Genomic DNA, 24783 nt, shown 5'->3' on the forward strand with positions numbered 1-24783 from the left:
GTCCAGGAGAATCCAGGGTTGCCAGGAGCTATCCGCGACAAAGGGTTTGGAGACCACGAAGGCACCCGAAGTATGACTACAAGATATACAGTAGGAAATAGCCCAGGGGCGTCCTCAGCTGCCCAGCTGAGAATAGTCAGCAGGTTGTGGTCAGGATCCCCGCCATTGACACGGCCCTGAGTTTGGACTCAATGGAGTGGGGAGGACCTGGGTTCTCCTTCCCTAGCCATCACCCTCTACTAGGTGGCGGCCAGAGTTCCTGACTCTGGCCACTGGGCCTTACAGCCCTGAGAGCGAGGGCAACTCTACAGACTCTGACCACTAGGCCCTGAGGCCAAGAGCAGTCCGGTAGACTTATTCATGGGACGGGGTGCCCCCACCCGTCACAGTGTCACTGAGTTGCATGCAGGCAGCAAGTATTCTCCCATGACACATCAATCACACTAGTGTCCGACTGTAAAGCTGTTTCCAATATGCTTTTTGTATCTTTAGTTAAATGAAGATCTTTGCCACAAAGCTGTATTCCAAATAGTTAAACCATTTCTAGAGCAGGATGGAATATGGCTTCTTATTTGTTGACATTGACAGTATCAATGTAGACACTCAAAAGATGGCGACACTACAGTACTAGATCACCTGCCTTCTGAATAATCCAGAAAAGGGTATTTGCTGCCAGCTACTGTTGACTGTAGGAATTTTTTCTGAGGTGTAGATGCGTTTTCTGAGATCTTTTCACATTTTCCTTTTTGAAGTGCTCTTTCTGCTCAAACTTCCATTCTCCATATAAAAGTTAATGGGCTTTGCATGGAGGATGTAGGCAGATTTGTCTCCTCACCCCACCAGGACAAAGAGCAGATCCTCCTGCAGCTTCCTGGCTACAGTTGTGGCTGCTGCTTGATCCGGCCCCTCTTAAAGGGGGTGTTGGATAGTGGATTTGGCAGACTCACTGTTAGCACTTTGGCAGCTGTCCAAACTCCCATCTGCACTGCTGCAAAAATTCCATGTAATAATGCTCTGTGGTGTGCAGGGATGTAAAATTCCCCCTCCTGGGTTCTGTGACCTTGTATGTACTTTGTGCAGAAGCATGTTAGTCCTTCTGCTTTCAGGCCATGTTATTCCATGCAAGGAGGGAACAGAATTTGCCCCTGGTTGGGTATTTAATTTTTTCAGATTATTTGCTTGAATATTTTGTACCATTGCATGTTCAATAAAAATTCAATTTTCGTGCATCTTCTGAAACTTCAACCCAATGGGCTTCTCAGTATTCACAATCTTTTTACATGTATATGCATTTGCAAATGCCTCTTGCCTGCAAAATTCATCTTGTGCTGCACTGTTAAATGTGCTGTCATGGCAAATGTAGGACAAATCTCCTAGCTCTACTGCTGGCAATCTTGGCAAATGGGTATTGCATGTTTGTTATCCAGAGATTTGTAATACAGTGAAACGAGGTCATCTGCCTTCTGAGCAGATTGGATGAGGATGTTTGTCCCACCTACTGTTTGTTCTGACAAGATAGGGTAAGAAGTCATGTCATATTTGTATCTCCCCTTGGTAAGATATTTATTCCAAAAGAAAAGGAAATTAATGTCATGGAAAGAGGAATAACTTTGTATTTAATTAACTTGTTGAATCCAAGCAGAGTCTGTCAAGATTACTTTGCTCTTCCTAAACTTCCATTACTTGTTATCTGATACTTTTAGTGGCCTTTTCCTCCTTTATTACATATAACTACTAATTCTGTAATCAAGTGTTAGATGTTTTCCAATATGTCTTTATTTTTCTTTCCATTGGAATGTTGAGGGCTTTTCCAGCATCACAGTTAATATTTATTTGCACCCTTATTAGCTGTCTTAACAGTTTTCAGGGAGTCATTAGACGGAATGTTCCATGTTGTGGAAGCAGAGAAAGAACTGATAGGAAGGGGATGCAATGCATGACAGTTCGTTAGCAAGAGTTAGGCTAACTGTAACCCTAATAACGCGAGATTTGTAGAAGCGAGGAATGTGTGAGGCAAGTGGGAAAGAACTGTGTGAGAAGTTGTTGCGACTTTGTATAGATAATGTGTAGATAATATGGAATGTAGACTAAGTCTACATTAGTGAGCAAAACAAGATATCAGAATGACCTATGTATAAACAAAATGCAGCTGTTGCTCATTGTAACAAAAGGTATAAATGCTTGCTGTAATTGTTTACCTGTTGAGAGACCTGCTTAGCTCTCTCCCTCTATGCAATTGATAGAGAGAAAATAAAGCATCTGACTTGCTGTACCCAAACAAAAAGTGAGAACTCTGTTATTCTCCGACAATGTGCTCAATCAAAAGGGGCTTCTGCTGGGTTTGGGCTTCTGGGACTGTTCCATAAGTGGTATGGAGGATTGCAATGGTAGCTGCTGCATGGTAATCTCATTCTATGCCATCTGTATAGCAGAATGGTTTGGAGTTGCAAAGCAGTCTCTTCACTGAAAAGATTCAATTCAGTGAGCTGCACTTATAAGTAGGATAAGCAGACTGTTGTGCTAATGAGAGCCTAATCATTAGGCTCTCTGTGAAGATGAATTTGCATGTGCTCTCATAGGGAGCAATATGGAGCAGAGTGTAAGTTAGACCAACCCCGAAGCTGCAGTAATTCCCACCAGTGCTGGGCAGGTCCCTGCACAATCCCAGAATATGGGGCTTGCAAAGGTGGCTTACAACTATGTGTTCCACTTTCTGCCTTCCCTCTATCACTGACTCACGCACAGGAATAGAACGACTAAGCATCGGGCCTAATGTCTTTCCACACATCAATTTAAAATGGACCTTGTACTCATACCCAGACTATGTCTGCACAATACACCACCTTTGGTGGCATATATGTATAAGTAGCTACACACCTCCATGAAAAGCAATCTGTCCACCGCTCTGGTGTATAGCTACACATGTCAGCGAAAGCCTGTAGCAGGGGGTGGTAGTGGGGAAAGGTTTCAGCAACTCTCTGCTGCTAGAGCCTTTTGCTACTGTGAGGAGCTTTTGCGCTCATGCTCTCTGTCCCCCACCACCCAGCAGGAGCCTTTCCCCACTGCCGAAGTCTTTACCCGCAATGCAGAAGAGCTCCGGCAGTGAGAAGATGGTGGAGACTTTACCTGCTGCCTCCCCACTGCTGGAGTCCTTACCTGCAATAGTGAAAGGCTCCAGCAATGGTGGCTGCCACAGTCTTTCCCTCCAGTGGTGAAAGGCTACAGCAGAAGAGAGCTGACGGAGTCCCAGCTGCCAGCTTCTTTTCCCTGCGGTGGGGAAAGGCTCCAGCAGCAGAGAGGCAGCAGGGCACTACATGACTAAAAATAGCAGTGTAGAAGGGAAGGCGCAGCTTGGGTGAGTAGAGTCCTATAGGGTATGTACTTGGGAACATACCCACACCCTCTACTCACCTAAGCCAGGCCTTACCGTCTCCATTGCTACTGAACCCCCTGCTAGTGGGGCTACCTGAGTACATACTCTACACACCGCTGAACGAAGCATCCAATGTAGACTCCTATTACAGGCCAGGAACTTATCCAGTCTCCCCAGGTGGCCCATATTGTATGTGCATGTGTACAAAAGGGGGCAGAATTAAAGCTGGTGAACGTGCTGGGAGATGGCTGTGTGGGATGGTGTTAGAAACTTAACTGAGATTCTCCTGACATTTTTATGTTTAAATTCTCATCTGTATCTTATTAATAAGCTTCATGCCAATTTCTGCTCCCACCTACATCCATGCATCCCTGTTGGCTTTAATGGGATTGCTCCAGTATATCCTGAGAGCAGAAGGGGGCAGGGAAGGCAGAGTTGTAGAAGAAATAGTTTTCCTATCTTAAATTCTTATTAACATATGTCTTGGTTTTCCAGCCAGACCATCTCAATCGGTGATTGTCAGTTTTCATAAGCTAATTGGGTCAGTACTTGGAGCGTGAGATCTCCAAGGAAATCACATGTTTTGGAGCAAGTGGTTTCTCTGACTCTGTAGGTTTTATGGTTTGCTTCTAATCTTGTATAGAGCCAGTGTCCCCAACATAGTGCTAGAAGGAGCTGCTGGCGTTTTGAGATGAGATTTAAAATGGAATACCTGTGCACGTGTAATTAAAAATCCCATTGTGCTCTTCACAAAAAGATAAGTTAACATTTATCACCTAGCTGTATTCCATTCTGGGTAATGACATGTGGCTACCTTAAAAAATTCTCCTACAATATGAGTTAGAGAAACTGTCCTTCATCTCCACCTAAAAAACATAAAAACATAGCATATTTCAGTTGTGGATGAAGTTACATACATTCATTCATACATACATACATGTATATGTATATATATTGAAGTTGTGCATATAAAAGGCTCATCTCTTTATAGTAATCTCAGTTCATCATCATATTCCAGACACTATCTATCCCTGTTTTTTGCATTTGCTTTTTTATGGTCTTTGTAGATGTACCTGGATGTTTAATTCTTTCAATAATTTATCAGTTAGAGACTTAACCCCAGAACCAGTGCCTCTTGAGATTAATATATTATAGATACCAACCTGTCATTACAGCTTCACTTGCTTCCTCTGTTCATGAGTTCCACACCTGTGGCAATGTACTTGGCTGGTGTGTTCAAAGTTAGCCATGTGTTGTTTCCCTCATGATCTCTTTACATTTCATCCTTTTATGGGGATGCTGAACATTTAATAAGTGAAAACATGAATAAAGGTGAAGAGTTGTGACATGCCAGTACTAAATGCAGACTTGATGCAGAGCAAACAGTAGCTCCACCCAAAGGGCTTTATTCTACAAGGTGCTGAGCATTTAAGCATGTACTTAACTTCAGGCACATGCATACACCCTTTTAAGTCAGTGGAACTACTCATGTGCTTAAACTTAAGCATGTTCTTAAGTGCTCTGCTGGATCATGGCCAGTGGGTTCAGCACATGGGTGGAACAAGTCAAACCCAAATACACCTCAGCTAACAACACTCTCAACTGTTTTGTCGAGGCAGGGATCTCAAACTCCCACCCTACAGGCCATAGCTGGCCCTCTCAATATCCTGCTCCTATGACAGATGTAAATTCTGTCAAGTTTTCATTTACAGAGAACAAGTTTTGAGCTGTGTTAATCCACAATTAATTCTCCGCCGGGGGGAGAAAAGATTGTAATGGGATCCACCATTCCGAGGAGAGTGCTCTACACACTGGACTATGCAGTAATTCTCAGGCGCTCTCTTTCTCTGGCCCAATGACTAAGTGTTCTATCCACAATGGAACAGTCATTGGGTCAGAGAGAAATGACTCTACAGACCAGTAGTTAGGGCACCCCCTTAGAGATGGGAGACCCTGGGTCCAGTCCCCCTGCTCCAATGACTTTATCCACAATGGAACAGCTTCAATAGGAGAGACTGAGGGAGCCCCTCCCATCAGAATATCTGATAGCCCAGTGGTTAGAGCATTCTCCTGAGACGTTGAGACCCCCTGTTGCAATCCTTTCTCCCCCTCCTGCAGAGATGGGTAATTGAAACTTGGTCTCCCACATCCCAGGCAAGTGCCTAACCACTGGGTTAACAGCTATGAAGTGTACAGCAGCAGCACCAGCTTCTCCAGATATTTTATATGGTGCAAGGCAGGCAGCAAATTAATTACTACAAGAAATACTTAAGTGCCGAAACTTGACTCCAAGCAGCAGATTCCTATTCATGGATAGGTAGCACAGCTCGGTGCTTTTCTGCAGCTGGATTTATTGCCCATCTCCATGAAAGGGGTGAGGCTTAAGACACACCCTTGTCATCAGGGTCTCCTATTGGCTAGTTTAGGCAGCTCCCTGCCTAGCATGCTGGCTTTTGTAGATTGCATTCCTAGGCACCTCTCTCTCCCCATTAATTGTATAGGGAGCCTAACTCAGGTTTCTGAATTGCAGTGTTCCTGTGATTTTCTAGGTTGGAATGCCTAAGTGCCTTTGTGGGTGCAGGCCTGAGAAATCTTAGGTTCCATTTCAGGCTCTTCAGAGGAGTGGGTTTCAATGGCCACAGACTCCTATGTTTCCCTCCAACCCAACCCTGTCTCTTCCCCACCTCTGGTTCCTCATCCCAGTCCCATTTTCCTTACCTAGGCTGTCCCAGTCTCTACTTCTCAGGCTTTTCATCTTTGTTCCAGTTTGCTTGCCCACCAAGTCCAAGTCTCACCTCTCCAAACTCCCCATCGCAATACCACTGTGTCCCCCAACTCTTCGCCTAGTCTCCTGGCCCAGGCATTCCCAGTCACTGCCCATCCCAACTCCCAATCTCAGGTTCTGTATTGTCCCCATTCTCTTTGTCCCAATCTACTCTCCCCACCATCCAACAGGTTTGACTCTTGCTACCTCTACATTTGACTGAAACAGCTTCCTCCTCCACTCTGCTTGGGCCCAGCAGGAAGGTTCTTGAGAGCACAGGAGAGAGAGGCTCCCTGCTCTTAGTTCAAGTGTCTGGACCCAGAAAAACCTGCAGCAGCCCAGCGTTGTAATTACAGGTAAAGTCCTGCTCAGCCCCAGGCTGGAGCATGCCCTGTGTGAACAAAATATTTGGGGAATTTGGCTGCTAAAATCTTGTCTCTGTGCGCATATGCATAGTGCAATTTTTCAAATGCACATAACTTCACTTAATGTGGGAAGATTTTCACAGGAACAGCAAAAGACACATCCCTCTCTCAAATGTCAAGTCCCTTCTCCAAGGTACGGGTTTGCTTATAGATTATCAAAGAAGGCCACCAGATTATTTTTTTAACATGGGCAAAACAATGTATTTTTCCATAGTCTTGTTCTCAGAAATGGATTATGTGTTTTGGCTAAAGTTCCCCACCACACAAAAAGAAAACCCCACCAAAAAAAAAAAAAAAAAAAACCTACCTGAAACAGATCCCCAGCATGGAAAATTTCAGCCCCAACATTTAAACTTTAGCAAAGTTATAAGCAACTGAAAACAGGGTCTTATAATGGGGAGTGCCAGGCAACCTTAATAACAAGTGCTGTTAGGGCCACTGACCCACCACTGTGGGATTGCATTGCTATGGTCCTGTTTCTGAAGCTGCTCCATGGAAATAAAGGTGATCAGGGAATTGATCTGTTTTGTGCAGGCGGCTAATGATTGAAGTGAACATCTACATACATCTGCTCCTTATCAGCTAGTCTGTGATAGAATTTTAGAGGCATTCCAACAGAGATGGTTGAATACAATTCTTTAATTCAACTTCTTGGCTAGTATTGCTTGTTCATAGAATCATAGAATCATAGAATATCAGAGTTGGAAGGGACCTCAAGAGGTCATCTAGTCCAACCCCCTGCTCAAAGCAGGACCAATTCCCAGCTAAATCATCCCAGCCAGGGCTTTGTCAAGCCGGGCCTTAAAAACCTCCAAGGAAGGAGACTCCACCACCTCCCTAGGTAACGCATTCCAGTGTTTCACCACCCTCCTAGTGAAATAGTTTTTCCTGATATCCAACCTGGACCTCCCCCACTGCAACTTGAGACCATTGCTCCTTGTTCTGTCATCTGCCACCACTGAGAACAGCCGAGCTCCATCCTCTTTGGAACCCCCCTTCAGGTAGTTGAAGGCTGCTATCAAATCCCCCCTCATTCTTCTCTTCTGGAGACTAAACAATCCCAGTTCTCTCAGCCTCTCCTCATAAGTCATGTGCTCCAGACCCCTAATCATTTTTGTTGCCCTCCGCTGGACTCTTTCCAATTTTTCCACATCCTTCTTGTAGTGTGGGGCCCAAAACTGGACACAGTATTCCAGATGAGGCCTCACCAATGTCGAATAAAGGGGAACGATCACGTTCCTCGATCTGCTGGCAATGCCCCTACTTATACAGCCCAAAATGCCGTTAGCCTTCTTGGCAACAAGAGCACACTGTTGACTCATATCCAGCTTCTCGTCCACTGTGACCCCTAGGTCCTTTTCAGCAGAACTGCTACCTAGCCATTCGGTCCCTAGTCTGTAGCAGTGCATGGGATTCTTCCGTCCTAAGTGCAGGACTCTGCACTTGTCCTTGTTGAACCTCATCAGGTTTTTTTCTGCCCAATCCTCTAATTTGTCTAGGTCCCTCTGTATCCGATCCCTACCCTCTAGTGTATCTACCACGCCTCCTAGTTTAGTGTCATCTGCAAACTTGCTGAGAGTGCAGTCCACACCATCCTCCAGATCATTAATAAAGATATTAAACAAAACCGGCCCCAGGACCGACCCTTGGGGCACTCCACTTGAAACCGGCTGCCAACTAGACATGGAGCCATTGATCACTACCCGTTGAGCCCGACGATCTAGCCAGCTTTCTATCCACCTTACAGTCCATTCATCCAGCCCATACTTCTTTAATTTGGTGGCAAGAATACTGTGGGAGACCGTATCAAAAGCTTTGCTAAAGTCAAGAAATAACACATCCACTGCTTTCCCCTCATCCACAGAGCCAGTTATCTCATCATAGAAGGCAATTAGGTTAGTCAGGCACGACTTCCCCTTCGTGAATCCATGCTGACTGTTCCTGATCACTTTCCTCTCCTCTAAATGTTTCATAATTGATTCCTTGAGGACCTGCTCCATGATTTTTCCAGGGACTGAGGTGAGGCTGACTGGCCTGTAGTTCCCCAGATCCTCCTTCTTCCCTTTTTTAAAGATGGGCACTACATTAGCCTTTTTCCAGTCATCTGGGACCTCCCCCGATCGCCATGAGTTTTCAAAAATAATGGCTAATGGCTCTGCAATCTCACCCGCCAACTCTTTTAGCACCCTCGGATGCAGCGCATCCGGCCCCATGGACTTGTGCACGTCCAGTTTTTCTAAATAGTCCCGAACCACTTCTTTCTCCACAGAGGGTTGGTCACCTTCTCCCCATGCTGTACTGCCCAGTGCAGCAATCTGGGAGCTGACCTTGTGCGTGAAGACAGAGGCAAAAAAATCATTGAGTACATTAGCTTTTTCCACATCCTCTGTCACTTTTTTGCATTTAAGATCAGCAAGGATTTCACTGTTTAGCCAAGCTGGTCGCCTGCCATATTTACTATTCTTTCTACACATCGGGATGGTTTGTTCCTGCAACCTCAATAAGGATTCTTTAAAATACAGCCAGCTCTCCTGGACCCCTTTGCCCTTCATGTTATTCTCCCAGGGGATCCTGCCCATCTGTTCCCTGAGGGAGTCAAAGTCTGCTTTTCTGAAGTCCAGGGTCCGTATTCTGCTGCTCTCCTTTCTTCCTTGTGTCAGGATCCTGAACTCGACCATCTCATGGTCACTGCCTCCCAGGTTCCCATCCACTTTTGCTTCCCCTACTAGTTCTTCCCTGTTTGTGAGCAGCAGGTCAAGAAAAGCTTTGCCCCTAGTTGGTTCCTCCAGCACTTGCACCAGGAAATTGTCCCCTACACTTTCCAAAAATTTCCTGGATTGCCTGTGCACCGCTGTATTGCTCTCCCAGCAGATATCAGGGTGATTAAAGTCTCCCATGAGAACCAGGGCCTGTGATCTAGCAATTTCTGCTAGTTGCCAGAAGAAAGCCTCGTCCACCTCATCCCCCTGGTCTGGTGGTCTATAGCAGACTCCAACCACAACATCACCCTTGTTGCTCCCACTTCTCAACTTTATCCAGAGACTCTCAGGTTTTTCTGCAGTATCATACCGGAGCTCTGAGTAGTCATACTCCTCTCTTACATACAATGCAACTCCCCCACCTTTTCTGCCCTGCCTGTCCTTCCTGAACAGTTTATATCCATCCATGACAGTACTCCAGTCATGTGAGTTGTCCCACCAAGTCTCTGTTATTCCAATCACATCATAGTTCCCTGACTGTGCCAGGACTTCCAGTTCTCCCTGCTTGTTTCCCAGGCTTCTTGCATTTGTGTATAGGCACTTAAGATAACTCAATGATCGTCCCTCTTTCTCAGCATGAGACAGGAGTCCTCCCCTGCCCCCTCCCCAAATCAGGCATCAAATAAGGGAACTTAAATAACTTCATTTTGTTGCTCAGGATGGGTGGGGGTATTAAAATACAGCCTGGATACTTACAAGCACATAGAATAATAGCTAGAATATTGGATTCCTTCACTCTTTTGGTTGCATACTGGTGCTCATTATGGTAATGAGTTCTTTCCAGGTGAATAGATTGGCATATCAAAGTCTTTACTGAAGTACATGGAATCTGGCCCTGGTTATAGGAAGCTCCGCTTTGTATAGGATGGTTTGGTTTTGTATTTGTGGTGTGTGTGAAATATTTCATGTCCTGTTTTTCAGAAGTGTTGAGCATCCACAGCTCCCTTTGGCGTGAATGGTGCAAGGTCCCCAGTACCAATAAAAGTAAGGCCATAGATCTGCTTTAGTATCCCTCTAACAGGAAAGGAATAATATATCTTGAAGGGGGATTTCAGTGCTTTCTTTTGCTCAATAAATAATATTATAATAATGTGTTCAGAATTTAGTTGTAACCCCTGCCATTTACATCTTGAAGGAACTCCATGAGTATACTGTTTCCTGTTTTTTATATACAAAGTGCATGGTTTTCTGTTGGGGCAATTGAAGGGATGGAGAGTTTTGTAGAAGCTGCAGATGAAAAATAAGCGGGAGGTGAAATTTACAATATCAAACGTGGTGGGGTTTAGTATTTTTATTTCTCTGCTATTTCCATTTCACACCTGTGTGGAATATAGTTAATTCTGTTATTACTTATCCCTGTTCTACACACACACTCTCTGTATGAAATTTTGACCCTGGGAGATTTGCCATTGACTTCAGTGGGGCCAGAATTTCACCTTCTCTTTTTAACAGGATAATTCCATTTAGTATATCTTGTTTCCCATTCTGCTTCTGCAACCCTTACTCCTTGCTCTTAGTAAGGCTCACAGGATTAGGCCCATAACTTGTAAAGTATTAAAGGCCAAGAGTATGTCGTTCTTGCTGGGGCATAACTACTACTCTGCTTTATTAGAGTTGGAAGTGCCATTATGGGTATTTTTTAAAAGGGCACTAATTCACTCTGGTTAACTTTTAATATATTGAATAAAATACAAAAAAATAAAGGTAACACCATATACTAAAGGTGGGAGTGGCTAGGAATGAAAATACAGCTACTGTGTACATGTCTGATGGGGATATGCCCTTTTCATTCCCTCTATCCAATAAACCAGCCCATACAAATGGTGAACTCTCAGCAAGAGTTAGTTTGTTGGCAATACCCCAGGCATGAGCTATGTACAATCTACATCCTGATGTATACACTCTTTGTTGCTAGATTTGAATGGAAGCCTGACAAAAGTGCCTCACTGAATTTCATACTTTTTCTGTCAACAAATATTATACAGACAAGTTTAGGTATAGGTAAGATGGGGGGCCACTGTTAAATTCCAAAACAAGCTTAAGTCTTTAATGTCTTGAGGGGGGAAACCTGACTGAGCAGAAAATACCAGGTTATAATTTTTCAGGTGAGGTATTAGCTGCCAAACAATGAAGTTCTGAAACCTTTGGCCATTTATTTGGCGGTAGTATTTATGTCTAACCTTAATGGAAGTTAACTTAAACCTAAACTATAACACCAGACTACTGATCTGTCTTTTCTGGTGGCACTCACTGTGACCATATTCTATGAGAGTGGAAACACAAACACACATCTGCTTCTTGAAAATAATTTACTTTCTTAAGAGTATAGTGAAATATGTTGCTAGAGGGCCGTATTGATGACAATAGAAATAACAGAGAAATCTACGCTATCATAGTTTTATTGTCAGTCCTGTCTATAGCGTAGCTTTGTAGCAGCCAGCATTAGTACAAACGTTGATGCTGGCTTCCTCAGTTTCTTATAGCCTTAGTAAAAAAAAAAAAAAAAAAAGTTTTTCTTCACATATCCTAGTCATCTACCCTTTGACCATGCTGATAGTCAAACTTAATTCACATCTACAAAATATAAAGTTTAATTATATTTAAAAAGGGAGAGGAAGGGAAAGGGAGAGAGGCTGGCTTTAACTCTCTATTGGAAAAGTACTTGAAATTCTTCACATTCTTCTCCTGTTAACAGCATGTTTACTTTTAATCACTGGGTTATTAGGATTAACACAAGTCATTGCTTCAAGCTCATTTAGTTTGAATTTAGTGAAAACAAACTACCTCCTACAGACTCTAGGAAACATTCTTTTTCCATATAAATGTATTAATTTTCAAGAAGCAACTATACAAAGTAACGTGAGCCTGGACTAACTCTTCAGACCCACCATTCAACACTGTGGTGCATGTATGCATTCTAATTAAACTCACTCTATTGCAAATTTCAGGATAATTTGAATATTTTCACACTAATTAACAAAGCAATCTCTATTTTAGAGATTTGATCTTAAACATACTAAGTTGTTTTCATCTGTTTTAGCGAATAGGGGACTGCACTTTGGGTAGAGCAATTTTTAATTTTTTCCCCCTAAACTAATAAAGTCTATCAGTCATCATTAGTTCCAAGGTAGAGCTTGTTTTAGGTTTCAGAGGAACTGAGTTTGTAGAAGTTCAAGCTTCTACTACAGAAAGCTTCCACATTCAGCCAAGTTGTTTGTTACCTGTCAAAATTTTCTACTAAGAGTACATTTAGGTAAATATTTCTTTATTAAATGATTAAATCCATAAATAAATTCTTTTAATTCATTGAATATAAAATTAAAATCATTTACAACTTATTCCAGTATTACGGGGGGGGGGAAGGGGGGGTTAAAAAAACAAAAGGCTACATTTTGATAAATAAAATACTCAGCTTTAAAACAACTGATTTCTGTTTGCAGTTAAACTATAATTGGTACATAATAGCTGCCACCAGTGAGTACTCTAAAGTGCCCACCTCAGGAAGGAATGTATCTTCCAACTCATGTTTGGAAAAAAAATTAAAAAAAAAAAAACAAGTGTTAAAAGTGAAGAGTTTAGAAAAGTTTAAAGTTTTCATAACCAGAACAAACATTTATCTGATCAGTTACAAACAGAAAACAGCACATGATTAAGGTAAGGTGCTCCAAAAAGAAGCAATAAAGTTGCTCCAGTACTATGAAGCTTTAAGTATACTTAAATCTCTGTTGCATTAGTGTCCAGTTGCACAGGGTGCTCTTGTAGTAGTATCTCAATGTTGCCCTCAAATGGGCAAGGCACCATTTCCACAGAGTTCTTTTCTCCATTGCTTGTTACTTCAAAATTCTGATAACTCCCCACCCCCATCACAATTTAGTCCCTAAATTTGTGAATGTCATTGAACAGTCTGTAATATGGGTAAGCTTCATTTGCATGTGGACAGTTGTAGTTGCATTTGCAAGACTGGATCATCATTACATTCTTAGTGAAAGTTTCTCCATCATCACAACGGAACCTGATCTTGACGGTCCTGGTCTGGTGGGGGGTACAGCATCTTCCATCCACACAGGAGCCACAGTATTTGGGGCGATACTTCTTCACACTGGAACAGCCAGCATAAGTAAACTTCATTGGGGCTTGTGACTTCTTGGTCTTGGTGCATTTCTTTCCCTTCTGTATGGAAGAGGTAACAATGTTATTAGCAAAATATTTCTTTGTAACATCCACCTTCAACCCAGACCCATCTGGGGGAAAAAGGGGGCTATCACAGAGATCTATATTTACCTTTAGGGAACCATAACTGGTCTGTTCACATGGCCGCACTTCACATATCCTGGTCTCTTTGACTAGTCTACAGTCGGGATTATCATTGGTGACTCTGGTAGAGATGCCAGTTCCACAAGTCTTTGAACACTGGGACCATGAAGTTGTCTGCACGATGCATTTGAGACTCTCAAAAGATCGGCTGTATGGCTCAGATCCAAAGACTAGAAGGGAGGAAAAGAAGAAGAACTTGGCATAAAGTTTCTCATATATCTTGATGCCTCTTCTCAATGAGGAATACAGAAAAGCACTATACCCATTGTATTTAAAGTATCCCCTCCCAATACAGAGCATTACTAATATGTACAATAGCCTTACTCACCAGGTAGCGTTTTCAGTCCTCCTTTCACAATGGCAATCAGCTCGTTGTTCCTGGTTAATTCACCTTCAGAAGCATCCAGGCCAAATTCTTTGTTGAAGAAACCTTCCAACTCCTCAGGAGCATCTTTGGTCTCATCACAGACCCATTCTTCACAGCACTGGCCAGGGACTTTAACCAGCCTTGGGTTGGCACAGCCCAGGTTAGGGAGAGAGAGTTCTTGTGGGCAGAGTGGGATGCAGCCCACAGCTCCATCTATGCATGTGCACTGGTGTTTACAATTGGGCTGGAAACTTTCACCATTCTGGTAGATTTTTGAGTTATATTCACAGGGTCTCCCCTCGGATTGCGCTGCAGAGATTAATAAAGAGAGAAAGGAGGGAGTTAGAGGTGAGACCCGCTGTTTTAAACGCATGCATATTTGCTGCTCGGTTAAATTCGAGTTATGGTAAAGTTCCCTACAATCCCCTAGAGACTCAAGGCTAGAACAATAAGTTAGTCAGGAATCACTTTTCCTTATGCGCTTTTAGCGGAGCCCAGACATACTGAATTGCATTCCAGACTGCTGAAGTCATGTGCCTTTCTGCCAAGCTACCAACAACAAAGCATAACCATACATGGACTCAAAATTACTAAACTTGGGCACTATGGGGACTATTATTATTTTTAAAGGAGCCAAACCACACGCCTCTTACCTCTGCAGATCCCCTTCTGAGCCGTGGTACTGGCGCCGAAATTGCATTCCAGCCCCTTGGTGTGATCACAAGGCTGGGTCTTACTGCAGTCCTCGTTGAGTTGTTTAGCGCAGACTTTACAGCAGCCGCAGCCGTCCAGAACGAGACCGACTCCCGGGGCACATTTGGGCACCTCCAGAGGGCACTGGCAGGCGGCCGGGCAGGCGGAAAGCGCCTAGGGAACGAAGCACATTAAAAGCCGATGAGTGTAAGTGCTAAATGGCTCATGCATAGAGACACAAACCCGAGATTTACAACAACCCGAGATTTACAACAACCCACAGTACGGACAGCAGCGCTCGTCCACACCTAGGAGTTAGCGATGCTCCCAGTTTATGCCTTCACAACACATACACCCAGGCGATCGACTTTCCGGGGGTATATTTCGCGGCAGGAAAGTGACCAAAAAATGGCAAACAGCTTTAAAAAAAAACTCGAAACCCTACGGTCCCAAACAAAGTTACATGCAAACGCCAACTTACCAGCCTGAATAAGTGGACGAAGGCAACAGCCAGAAAGAAATAACTGGTGGTTTGGTAGCTCATTGTTAGCGAAGGAACTGTTTTCCTACTATAGCTAAAATAAAATAACAAACTAGAGTAGAGAGAGAGCCTAAAACTTTCCCTGCGGCTTTACAGGCTGAGTGGATCTCTTCTTGTGCCTGTAGAGAGAAGAGTCTAAATCCTGAAGGGCTGTGAAAGCGTGTGCTGCTACGTTTTCTTCTTTTCTGAGAAGAGCAAGAGGGATAACAGGGCTGCTGCCTGGATCCTCCGCTTCTCGGGGTCCCTTTGCAGTCTGAGGAGGCAGCGAGGGAGCCACTCCTTATATACAGTGCTGATGCCGCCGCGTGTTGCAGCTGCACTGACGTTGAGCGTTCCAGAATGCTAAAGCATCCAGAATTCCAAAGCATCTCAGGAATGTTTCTTGGCGCGGTTTGCGTCCAAGCTCCTCCCTGTCTAAGTTGCACCTTTTTTTTTTTTTTTTTTGGTCTCAATAAAGTTCTACCCTCCCCTTCCCCCAATCCTCAAACTTGAAATGATAATTTAAATAATCCTCCCTTTAAGGATCTTTTATGATCATGTGGGAAATGCATTTTAGGAGGTTCTTTTTTTAAAAAAAAGTTCCCAGTTTTCAGGCTGGGAAACGCTATACGTAGATCCTCCCTGTGTGTTTATTAAGTAAGTTATGTACGACTGAATGTCACTCTGAAATATTGGGGGTGGGGGAGGTGGTCCGGAAAAGCAGCACAAATCTGTTGCTGAAATTATGCACCTTCCTATCAAAGCCAAAAAACTTTGATCCAGTGTGTGAGTGAGGGTGTGTATTTCAAACTAATGCCCTGATGGCTTACTTTTAAATATTTATGAATGGGAAAGGAACACAATAAATAGCTCCCTAGTATCTGGCAAAGTTCCATTAAAAGGTCTTCCCTAGCTTTTTGCTTTGAGAGGTTCCCACTTTTGTTATAATCATGGAAGGTGGAGGTTCTCAGTGCAGTGACTTCGAAGAATCACAGGAAAAAGTTGGCTACTTCTTTACAGGTCCAGTACATATATAATCAGCTGACCTTGCCCAGCCCTCACCCCCAGGTTGTGTAATTTTTTTTAATGATCAGAATTTGGAAATGCAAATAACTCTGCTGCATGTTCTTATCCTAAGCCTTGCCCTAGGAAAGGTAAGTCAGACAACTCTTTTATAAATACTGTTCCTTGGAAAAATGAAGAAACTGCTACACTGTGTTCTCTCTAATTTATAATCTTTAAAGGTGAAGTCGCTGCAAGAAAGTCGCTGCTTGGTTTAAAATTATTTTAAACACTGGATTTTGAAATTGAATAAAAGGAACCTTTTAAATTATTATATTGAGTTTACTATCCTCATTGCTATTTTATTCTGCCTAAATACTTTAGGAGGGCAGAATAACAAGCCTTAAGTTTCTATGGAATATTGACCTCCCTATGACCTTCATTCCAGCATACAATGATAAGCAATTAAAATAAACATCTGTCTAAACTATAGGTTAACCCTAGAGGGGTGAAAATTCAAAGACTGATCATGTTACTTTTGTATAGGAATACTCATACATAGACGTTTTTAAAGCTTTTAATATATTCTCTACATACCAAATTTACATTAATCCAGTGATTTGTTATTGGGGTTGTTATTTCAGAGATAAACCCTGGAGTGCTTTAGATGTCTAGTGTTTAGGCCAGGAACAAGTTAGGAGAAAATCCCAGGCCCTGCAGCACATACATCCCGCTGCAGTCGTGTTTATCACCAAAGTTTTTAGTAATCCTTGGTAAGGTTAGACTCACTTAGGGATTCCTCCATGAAGCTAAAAATTTGGGATGGGGGGGAGGGGCAGAGTTCCTAGCTTCTGTTGTGGCATTTTTTAGGTTTCATGGCTGTAAGTATTTCCAGATGGTGATTCAGACACCAGACGTAACAATATTTCCATATTTGGTATAGCAGTAGCCTGCATTTTTCACATTTTTCTGCTCTGTTATCCAACCACAAAGCATTCTTGACAGCTTCAAATGGTGTTAAATATAGACTTAACTTCTGTTCCCAGGGCAGGAAATTCTTTGGGATTCCTGTTTTTCACGCAATCTGTCTATCATGATTTAGTAGAAATTACAGTGGAGGAGCCAACTGTAGCTTGCTCGTTTATTGAAAAAAGCAAAGTAGTTCGGTCTGCTACCAAACAGCGTTACAATATATCCCCATTCCAAGGATTTTTTTCTTTGCAAACAGATTACGGTTCCTAACACAAGTTTGTTTTTTGTTGCCTTCAATGACTGAAGGTGGAAGAGCAGACCCACAGCGGAGGAGAAACTTGACAAAAGCCTCCAATGCCCTTGGAAACCAGAGGTGGTGGGGAAGAAGTGGAGAGGGAGGAGATGGGCAGAGGAGGGGGGAATCTGATTAACCTGTCTGCCTAGCATTTCCAAACAGTATGTGTCTCTGTGTGCTGCTCCTAAAGGATAGGTGGTTAGGGAGGGAAAGCAGCACTGGCCCCGCTGCTAGGAGGAGAGAAGCCCAGACGTCTTGTCGCCTGCTCCTTTCCACCACTGAAAGGGTTACAGAGAGGATCATTTCATGGTGACTGATTGGGGGACTGTGCACATGTTTCAGGGTAAGTTTTGCTCCCGGTGCTAAATCTGTTTAGGGGGCTGGGGGACGTGTGTGTGTGCGTTTGGGATTTTTTAAAATACAGCAGGAATAATAGGCAGCTTTGTTGGACCTTGCTGGAGCCACAGAAAAGGGGGTTTGTTGTTGTCTTGGGAGCGCCTGCTCCTGGACTTGGCTTTAGATTGAGCAGTGTGGGGGGCACTCTGCTGCCAGGGAGGTGAAGGCGACACAAGAAAGGGGCCAATATAATAGGGCCACTGTCTTCAGCAGAGGCTTGGAGCTGCAGCCTGAACCCTACAGTGGAGTTTCCAAAACATATGTGGTTTTGTTTTACTTCTCAAGCATGCATCTTTTCTAACTGGCTCCAGCCACCCCTCCCCCTTCCCCTACTCCCCAAGGAATAGACCAGGGGTTGATGGATAAAGTCCATCTTTGTTGATTCTTCTGGAGACCATTCTCCCTCCTCCCCATCAACACCCCACCACCATCACCCTGGATAAATAAAGTAACATGAGGAAACCATCTGTTGACCCAAAATGGTGGCATAAGGGACCAATTTAAGCATAAAATAATTCTCCCCCCACCCAACCCCCTCTGAAAGTGCCTTTACAATTATAAGAGAGACAAGGTGGGTGAGGTAATATCTTTTATTGGACCAACTTCTCTTGGTGGAAGAGACGAGCTTTCCAGCTCAATGGAAGTATTTTACTGGAAGCATTTCTGCTTTAAAGGCTCTTTCATGGTCTCCCTGTTTCAGTTATGTTTCATATGGTGCCAGGGTGGGAATGTGGAGAGTATGAAAAGGAGACAGAAAGAGGCATTTGTGTGGCTGTCATTGCACTGGAGCTGGTCTCAGCAGCAGCCGCCCCCAGAGCTGTCACTGCTGTGGAGGTGCTGCTGCCCCATGCTGGAAGGGAACGGGCTGCACTGGCCCCTGGCCTTGCTGAGGCTCTGCAATGAGGGAGAGAGAAGAGAGTCTGTTGCCAGAGTCTTATTTCCAGCTTCAGCACAAACTTAGGATGTTTCCAGCTCAGTTCCATATTTGGTGAAAGTCTTGTGAGCTTCGTCATCCATCCGATGATGGGGATGATGCAGCCTCAGCAGCAGCCACCAAGCTCCGTTTAGAAAGAGGAAATCAGGGGTCTTTGACCTGCATACCAAAAATACAGGTCACTGGAGAATCTGTGGGCACGTTTTCAATCCTTCCCTTCTGAGCCTGGGGGAGGGGCTTGGGGGGTTTCCTCCGCTGGAGAGTTTACTGATGACCGTTGTGCCTCAAGAATGAATATCATCAATTCATCCTGGCATGTTAACCACATTAAGTTAGGGATAGGACTGAACAGCTGCGTTTGTTTTACATTGTTTTAGAGATGGACCCAAGCCATGAAATTCACATTTGGATCTGACCGTCCTGAGAGTTTGGGTGGGATGGGGGATTTGGATGATTATTTTGTTTTGACCCATTATAGAGATAGGGACCAGTGCAAAGTTTGGATCTGGGGCCAAATTTCCCCAATGCCCTCGAGGGATTTTGGTTCTGGGCCAATGTTTTTCTGCGGTTTGGTTAGAATAACAGAATCACAACTTTATGTATTTGTTTTTGTTTTCATCTGTGAAGTCATTTTGCTCCGAGTTCCATAAGGGAAAGGAAAAAAACGCAGCTAATCTTGTAATCTGGCAGTGCCTGGAGGAGTTTAGGAGAGCTGAGAAGATAAGGCAGGTGTGCAGTCTAAAAGAACAGATTATTCTCTCTCTTTCTTAAAGATTTACATTTCCTTGTGTGCCAGTGCATGTGCCTGATACATTGCTGGGGGCAAAAAGCAGGTGAGCAGCTGTCCCAGATATGTGCTTTAGTGATGTTGATATACTAGATTAGCCACACCAAATACTTTGAAGTGTTGTAATTTATATGAGTATAGTATATGCGTTCTGCCACGACTCAGAGCCTGCACCTGAATGCAGCCACAAAAGGGTTAATGTGGTGTTTCATCCTTTTAATCTTTTCATCATTTTCTTTTCATTCTAATCTAAATCTCCCTTGCTGCAATTTAATTCAAGTGACAGATTTGTTGGGTTTTTGTCTATGGTGTTTTTGTGGCTCATGAAAGGTGATGGGTTGGCAGCTCCAGGCCTTCTCTTCACTGATTAGATATTACCTGAGCATGAGTGGTGGCAGGCAATGCTTCCCTTCCCTTCCCTTCTCATCAATTGCCTCAAAACTTGACCTAAAAACAGGGTTGCAAAGGTAATTAATTCTTAATTCCCATGCAACTCGTTGACTGTCTCCCAGTATTGACAATAAGTCACCAATTAGTGCTATTTGTGATTATAGGCATTCTTATTTGCATACCTACCCATTAATAATTGGCCTGAGACCACCAACTAATTCACATGAGCCACCAATAACCATTAAGTGGTTCCATTAACCATTTCTATCCCTACTGACTTGGCAAAATTGCAGTTGGTGACCTGGAGGTGAAAGGTTTCTTATCCTGTTTCCAACTCTCTGAGCTCTCCAGTATTCCAGGTTTTCCTATTTTGCAGGTGTATGATTCTCCTCAGCTGTTTTATTGTGAAGATCTGTAATTCCTTTTGAACCTGTGACTGGTTGAATCTGTAACTGATACAATTTTATCCAGGATAAATCATAGAATCATAGAAATGTAGAACTGGAAGGGACCTCGATAGATCATCTTGTCCAGTCCTCTGCACTGAGGCAGTACTAAATATTATCTAGACCATCCCTGACAGGTATTTGTCTAACCTGTTCCTAAAAACCTCCAATGATGGAGAAAAGAAGAATGACTGGGGTGGGAGGGAGCATGATAACAGTTTTCAAGTATATAAAATGTTGTTACAAGGAAGAGGGTGAAAAAAAGCCTCTGAGAATAGGACAAAAGGCAATGGGCTTAAATTGCAGCAAGGGAGGTTTAGGTTGGACATTAGGAAAAACTTCCTAACTGTCAGGGTAGTTAAGCACTGGAACAAATTGCCTAGGGAGGTTATGGAATCTCCATCATTGGAAGGTTTTTAAGAGCAGGTTAGACCAATACCTGTCAGGATGTTATTACTTAGTTATTACTTAGTCCTGTCCTGAGTGCAGGGGGTCAGGACTAGATGAGCTATAGCCATCCCGTCCAGTCCTACGCTTATATGATTCTACAGCCTCCTTAGTACAAAGCAAGCATTTGGGACAACTTATTATATTCATGGTTATATATATTTACTGGGTATATATAACATTAATTTCACAGGCCATCTGTCTTTGCATTTCCCTAGCACCTGTGCTTTAGGAGCCTAGATTCTGAACTTTCATTTCTTCCAGGAAAAGGGTTCCAATGGAACTGTGACAGGTTGGACCCCTTGGGAAGCCACCTGATGTGCTGAGATACCACTGAGTCTACCTGTTCTGCCAGCCTGGGCCCCCTTTAACCTGTCTTGCTGAGCCAGGCTCTTAAAACCTCCTCTAAGACACACACAGGCAGGGCCACACCCAGCTGCAGATCAGCTCGGGGAAGACTCATCTTAAGAAACTTTCCACAGCACCCAGATGTCCACCCACCCTTGGAGCACAAACCCAAAATAATATGAAATTCGCCTCTTCCCTCAATGTGGAGGAGGGTATGCACAACTACTCCCCCCCACCCCCTCCCAGTTAGAAATCACATAAACTGTGTTATATTGTAAACCAGAAATAAATTTATTAACTATAACTCATGTATTTTAAGTGGTTAAGGAGGTAGCAGACAGAACAAGGCAAATTACTAAGAAAATAAAACAGAGCACACAAACTAGGCTTAATACACTAAAGAAACTGGTTACTTGTAAGTTCTCACCCTAAATGCGGTTCTAATAATCTTCTTCACAGGCCAGATGCCCTTCCAGCCTGGGTCCAGTTCTTTCCCCCAGTTCCCCCTTAGTTGTTTCCAGCAGTCATCTTGTGTGGGGTAGCAGGGGAGAACTGACTACCTTGATTACCTCACTGTCCACCCTTAAATAGGATTTGCATAAGGCAGGAATCCTTTGTTTCCCTAGTTTGACCCCCACCCCTTCCCTTACAGTGAAAAGTTACAAGAAGTCCCAGGTAATGTTTTAGTATCAGGTGACAAGACCACCTGACTCTGTAGGATCACAGCGTCCATGAGTCAGGGGCAGTATGGAGCATCCACAGGAAGGCCAAGCTTTTCACAGTCCATTATCCTTGCTGATGGGCCATCTGCCCTGTCTTGCTTCTCCATTGTCGTACCTGAAGTGTTAGCACTGGGCGTCAAACAAAGTTGCATAGTTGAAATACAGCTACATAGTCAATATTCCTAACTTCAGATACAGAAATGATACAGGCATACAAATTGGATAATCACATTCAGTAAATCATAACCTTTCCAATGATATCTCACATGAGCCATCTGACATAAAGTATATCTCAGTTATGTCATATTCATATCATAAGCATATTTTCATAAAGAATATGGAATGACACGTCACAAGAACCATACCAAAAAGGAAATTAATGGAGGGGTGTATCTCCCTACCTAAAGATTTCAGTCTTTCAAGACTATTTTCAGGGATTTGGGGGCTATGAACAGATATTCCCCTCGGTGTTGCTGGTTCCATTGAAAGTACATACCCAGAATTGGAAAGGAGAACATCAAAAGGTTGTAGTTATGTGAACTTTTGGGAAGGTTCTGATTAAAACCAGAACCCAAATCTTTTTGTACTGTTTTTAATTTCCTTTTTCCCATTCTCATTTTCCTTTACCCATCCCCTCCTATGTGTTCCCTCTTCTTTGGTTTCCTTTGCCCTGTTTCAGTTCTTTCTCCCCCTAGCCTTTCCTTTTTTAATGTTTACTTACATAGATTGGGCCTCTTCTGCTGCTCCTGCCAAGCCGCTGGTTCCTGCTGCACAAAATCAGCTCTTCCAGGGTCAATGGCTCATCCAAATGACTCACAGGAGGTGCTAATCCAGTGGGGCAAATTAAGCAACATACAGGCAGAGCGGTGGAGTAGCAGGAAGGCCTCAACATGTAAAATTTAAGTGGGTTCAGACTTTACTCCCTGGATTTGCGCAGTTAATGCAGAATTCCTGGGTGCAGGTCTTCCTATCGGTACTTTCCCTGCGTTACTATCAACTTATTGTTTCTTTTAGCTGGGCTCAAACCTGTCAGCTCTCCTGTAGTCTGTGCCTGTATTTTCTGATATATTGGATATCTATGTGCCCCATGCTGCCCTCCACATCTGCAGGGGGAGTTTGGCTTTTAGATACCCCGCTAGAATAGCCAAGGGTAACAATTTCTTGATATGACAGCTTTCCACTGACTCCTCTCCGGGGTGTCATGGGCTTCCAGTTCCATGGAACTGGAGGGGGAGCTAATTTCCTCCTTCTAACCCCACAGAAAAAACAAGGAACCTAAGACAGTTGCAGGCTATATTAAATTGTGAAGCTTTCCCTTCTAAAATGTATAGCTCACACCTCACACAGACTGTAGGGCTAGATCATGGAAGCATGGTCCCTGTGGGGCATCACAACAGATTGGAAGCAAGAGCCATCCATGTGGATGCCCCTTTGCTTTTTGTTGATTTCCTGAGACATGGGTTAAAAGGGTGGGTTTCTGGCTTCTCCCTGGATGGGGAAGCCATAGTCTCTCTCCCAGATGGAGAATTCACCAGAAACTGCACAAGGTGAAACTCACAGTTCTTTAAGCATGTCTGTGTGGATCCTACTCAAGCTGTGCAGCTTATATCATGGTATTGCCACCCTTACTTCTTTGCTACTGCTAGCAGTGGTGTTGCCTTTAGAGCTGGGCGCCTGGCCAGCAACCGCTGCTCTCCCACCTTCCACCACCACCACTACCAGCACAGAAGTAAGGGTGGCAATACCACAATCCCCTACAATGGACTTGCAACCTCCTTTTAGATCAGGGCCCCCAGTTTGAAAAATGTTGCAGAGAAATCACATATTTTTCGTGGATTGGTCATGGCATTTAGCAAATTTCATGGATGTGTAACACAGCCGTGAACTTTACTATTTATGCCATGACCAACCCACGTAAAATGTGTGATTTCTCCATGACTTAAGTAGACCCCTACTCATAACAGGGAAGACAGCAGCAGGGGAAGAACTGCTCTCTCAGCCCAGGGAGGAAAGGGACTGAGTTACAAAGTAGGCCAGCTGGGGAGAAGCTGGTGTAAGGCTATAGTGAGCCTGAATGAACAGAGACTCCAAGGAGAGCTGTGTGATTCCTCAGCCCAGGAGTGGAAGCTGGCCTGAACCAACAGAGATCCCAAGGAGGTCTGTCAGACTCCTGAATGAATGGCAGGGTTTAGGGCTAAAAGAGTCTGTGTTTTGGAAATGACTGAACAAAATGAGACCTCACGAAGGGGGAATCTTGTTTAAGTGTTCTGGTCTGAGACTAAGTCATTGCAAGGAACGAAGAGGGAATGAGGGTAGGATGCCTGCAGGGCTACCTCAAGCCACAAGGAGGTCCATAGGCAGGTACAGCTCTCTCTCCAAATACTAAAGCTCATTTGACTAGAGTGCAAGTTCCATCCTCTGAGTGTTTCAGGAACATCCCCATATCTGAAATTTGCAAGGCAGCTACATGGAGTAATCCCTTACTTTTATTAAACACTACGCCATTGACCGGGCTGCACGATCAGGGGCAAAAATTTGTCTGGCAGTGTTACAGACTGTTCAGTTAGTGGCAATTGGTACTCCTTGGTCCCACCTTACACATCGGCATTGCTTATCAGTTACCTAGAGTGGTGTCCACACAGACACATACTCAAAGAAAAAGAATGGTTATTTACCTTATAGCAACTGTGGTTCGTTGTTGTTGACCATATAGACTCCATGACGCATCCTCCATCTCTTCTTTTTCAGAGTCCTCCTTATCTGGGATTCTGGATTCGTGTGGAACTGAGGGACAGTTGCAGCCCTTATGTCCTCAGCTGGAGTGGGGGG

At 43.7% G+C, this 24783-nt stretch overlaps 2 protein-coding genes across 2 annotated transcripts in view; one reads left to right on the forward strand and one right to left on the reverse strand.

The window, feature by feature from the left end:
- Window positions 1–12565: 12565 nt before the first annotated feature.
- CCN1 (cellular communication network factor 1) lies at window positions 12566–15491 on the reverse strand. The gene is made up of 5 exons (XM_054037213.1): window positions 15177–15491; window positions 14656–14869; window positions 13964–14311; window positions 13603–13805; window positions 12566–13491 (listed from the first exon to the last, which is right to left on the reverse strand). Exons 1-5 carry the CDS (start codon window positions 15237–15239, stop codon window positions 13192–13194), a joined length of 1128 nt encoding a protein of 375 aa, XP_053893188.1. The 5' UTR covers window positions 15240–15491; the 3' UTR covers window positions 12566–13191.
- Window positions 15492–17659: 2168 nt separating this feature from the next.
- Window positions 17660–24783, forward strand: part of DDAH1 (dimethylarginine dimethylaminohydrolase 1) — a 145913-nt gene continuing 138789 nt past the window's right edge. Inside the window, exon 1 of the mRNA XM_054037404.1 lies at window positions 17660–17827. The gene's annotated coding sequence lies outside the window, so the exon portion shown is untranslated. The remainder of the gene's footprint in view (window positions 17828–24783) is intronic.

Source organism: Malaclemys terrapin, chromosome 8, assembly GCF_027887155.1.
Source record: "Malaclemys terrapin pileata isolate rMalTer1 chromosome 8, rMalTer1.hap1, whole genome shotgun sequence".
NCBI lineage: Eukaryota > Metazoa > Chordata > Testudines > Emydidae > Malaclemys > Malaclemys terrapin.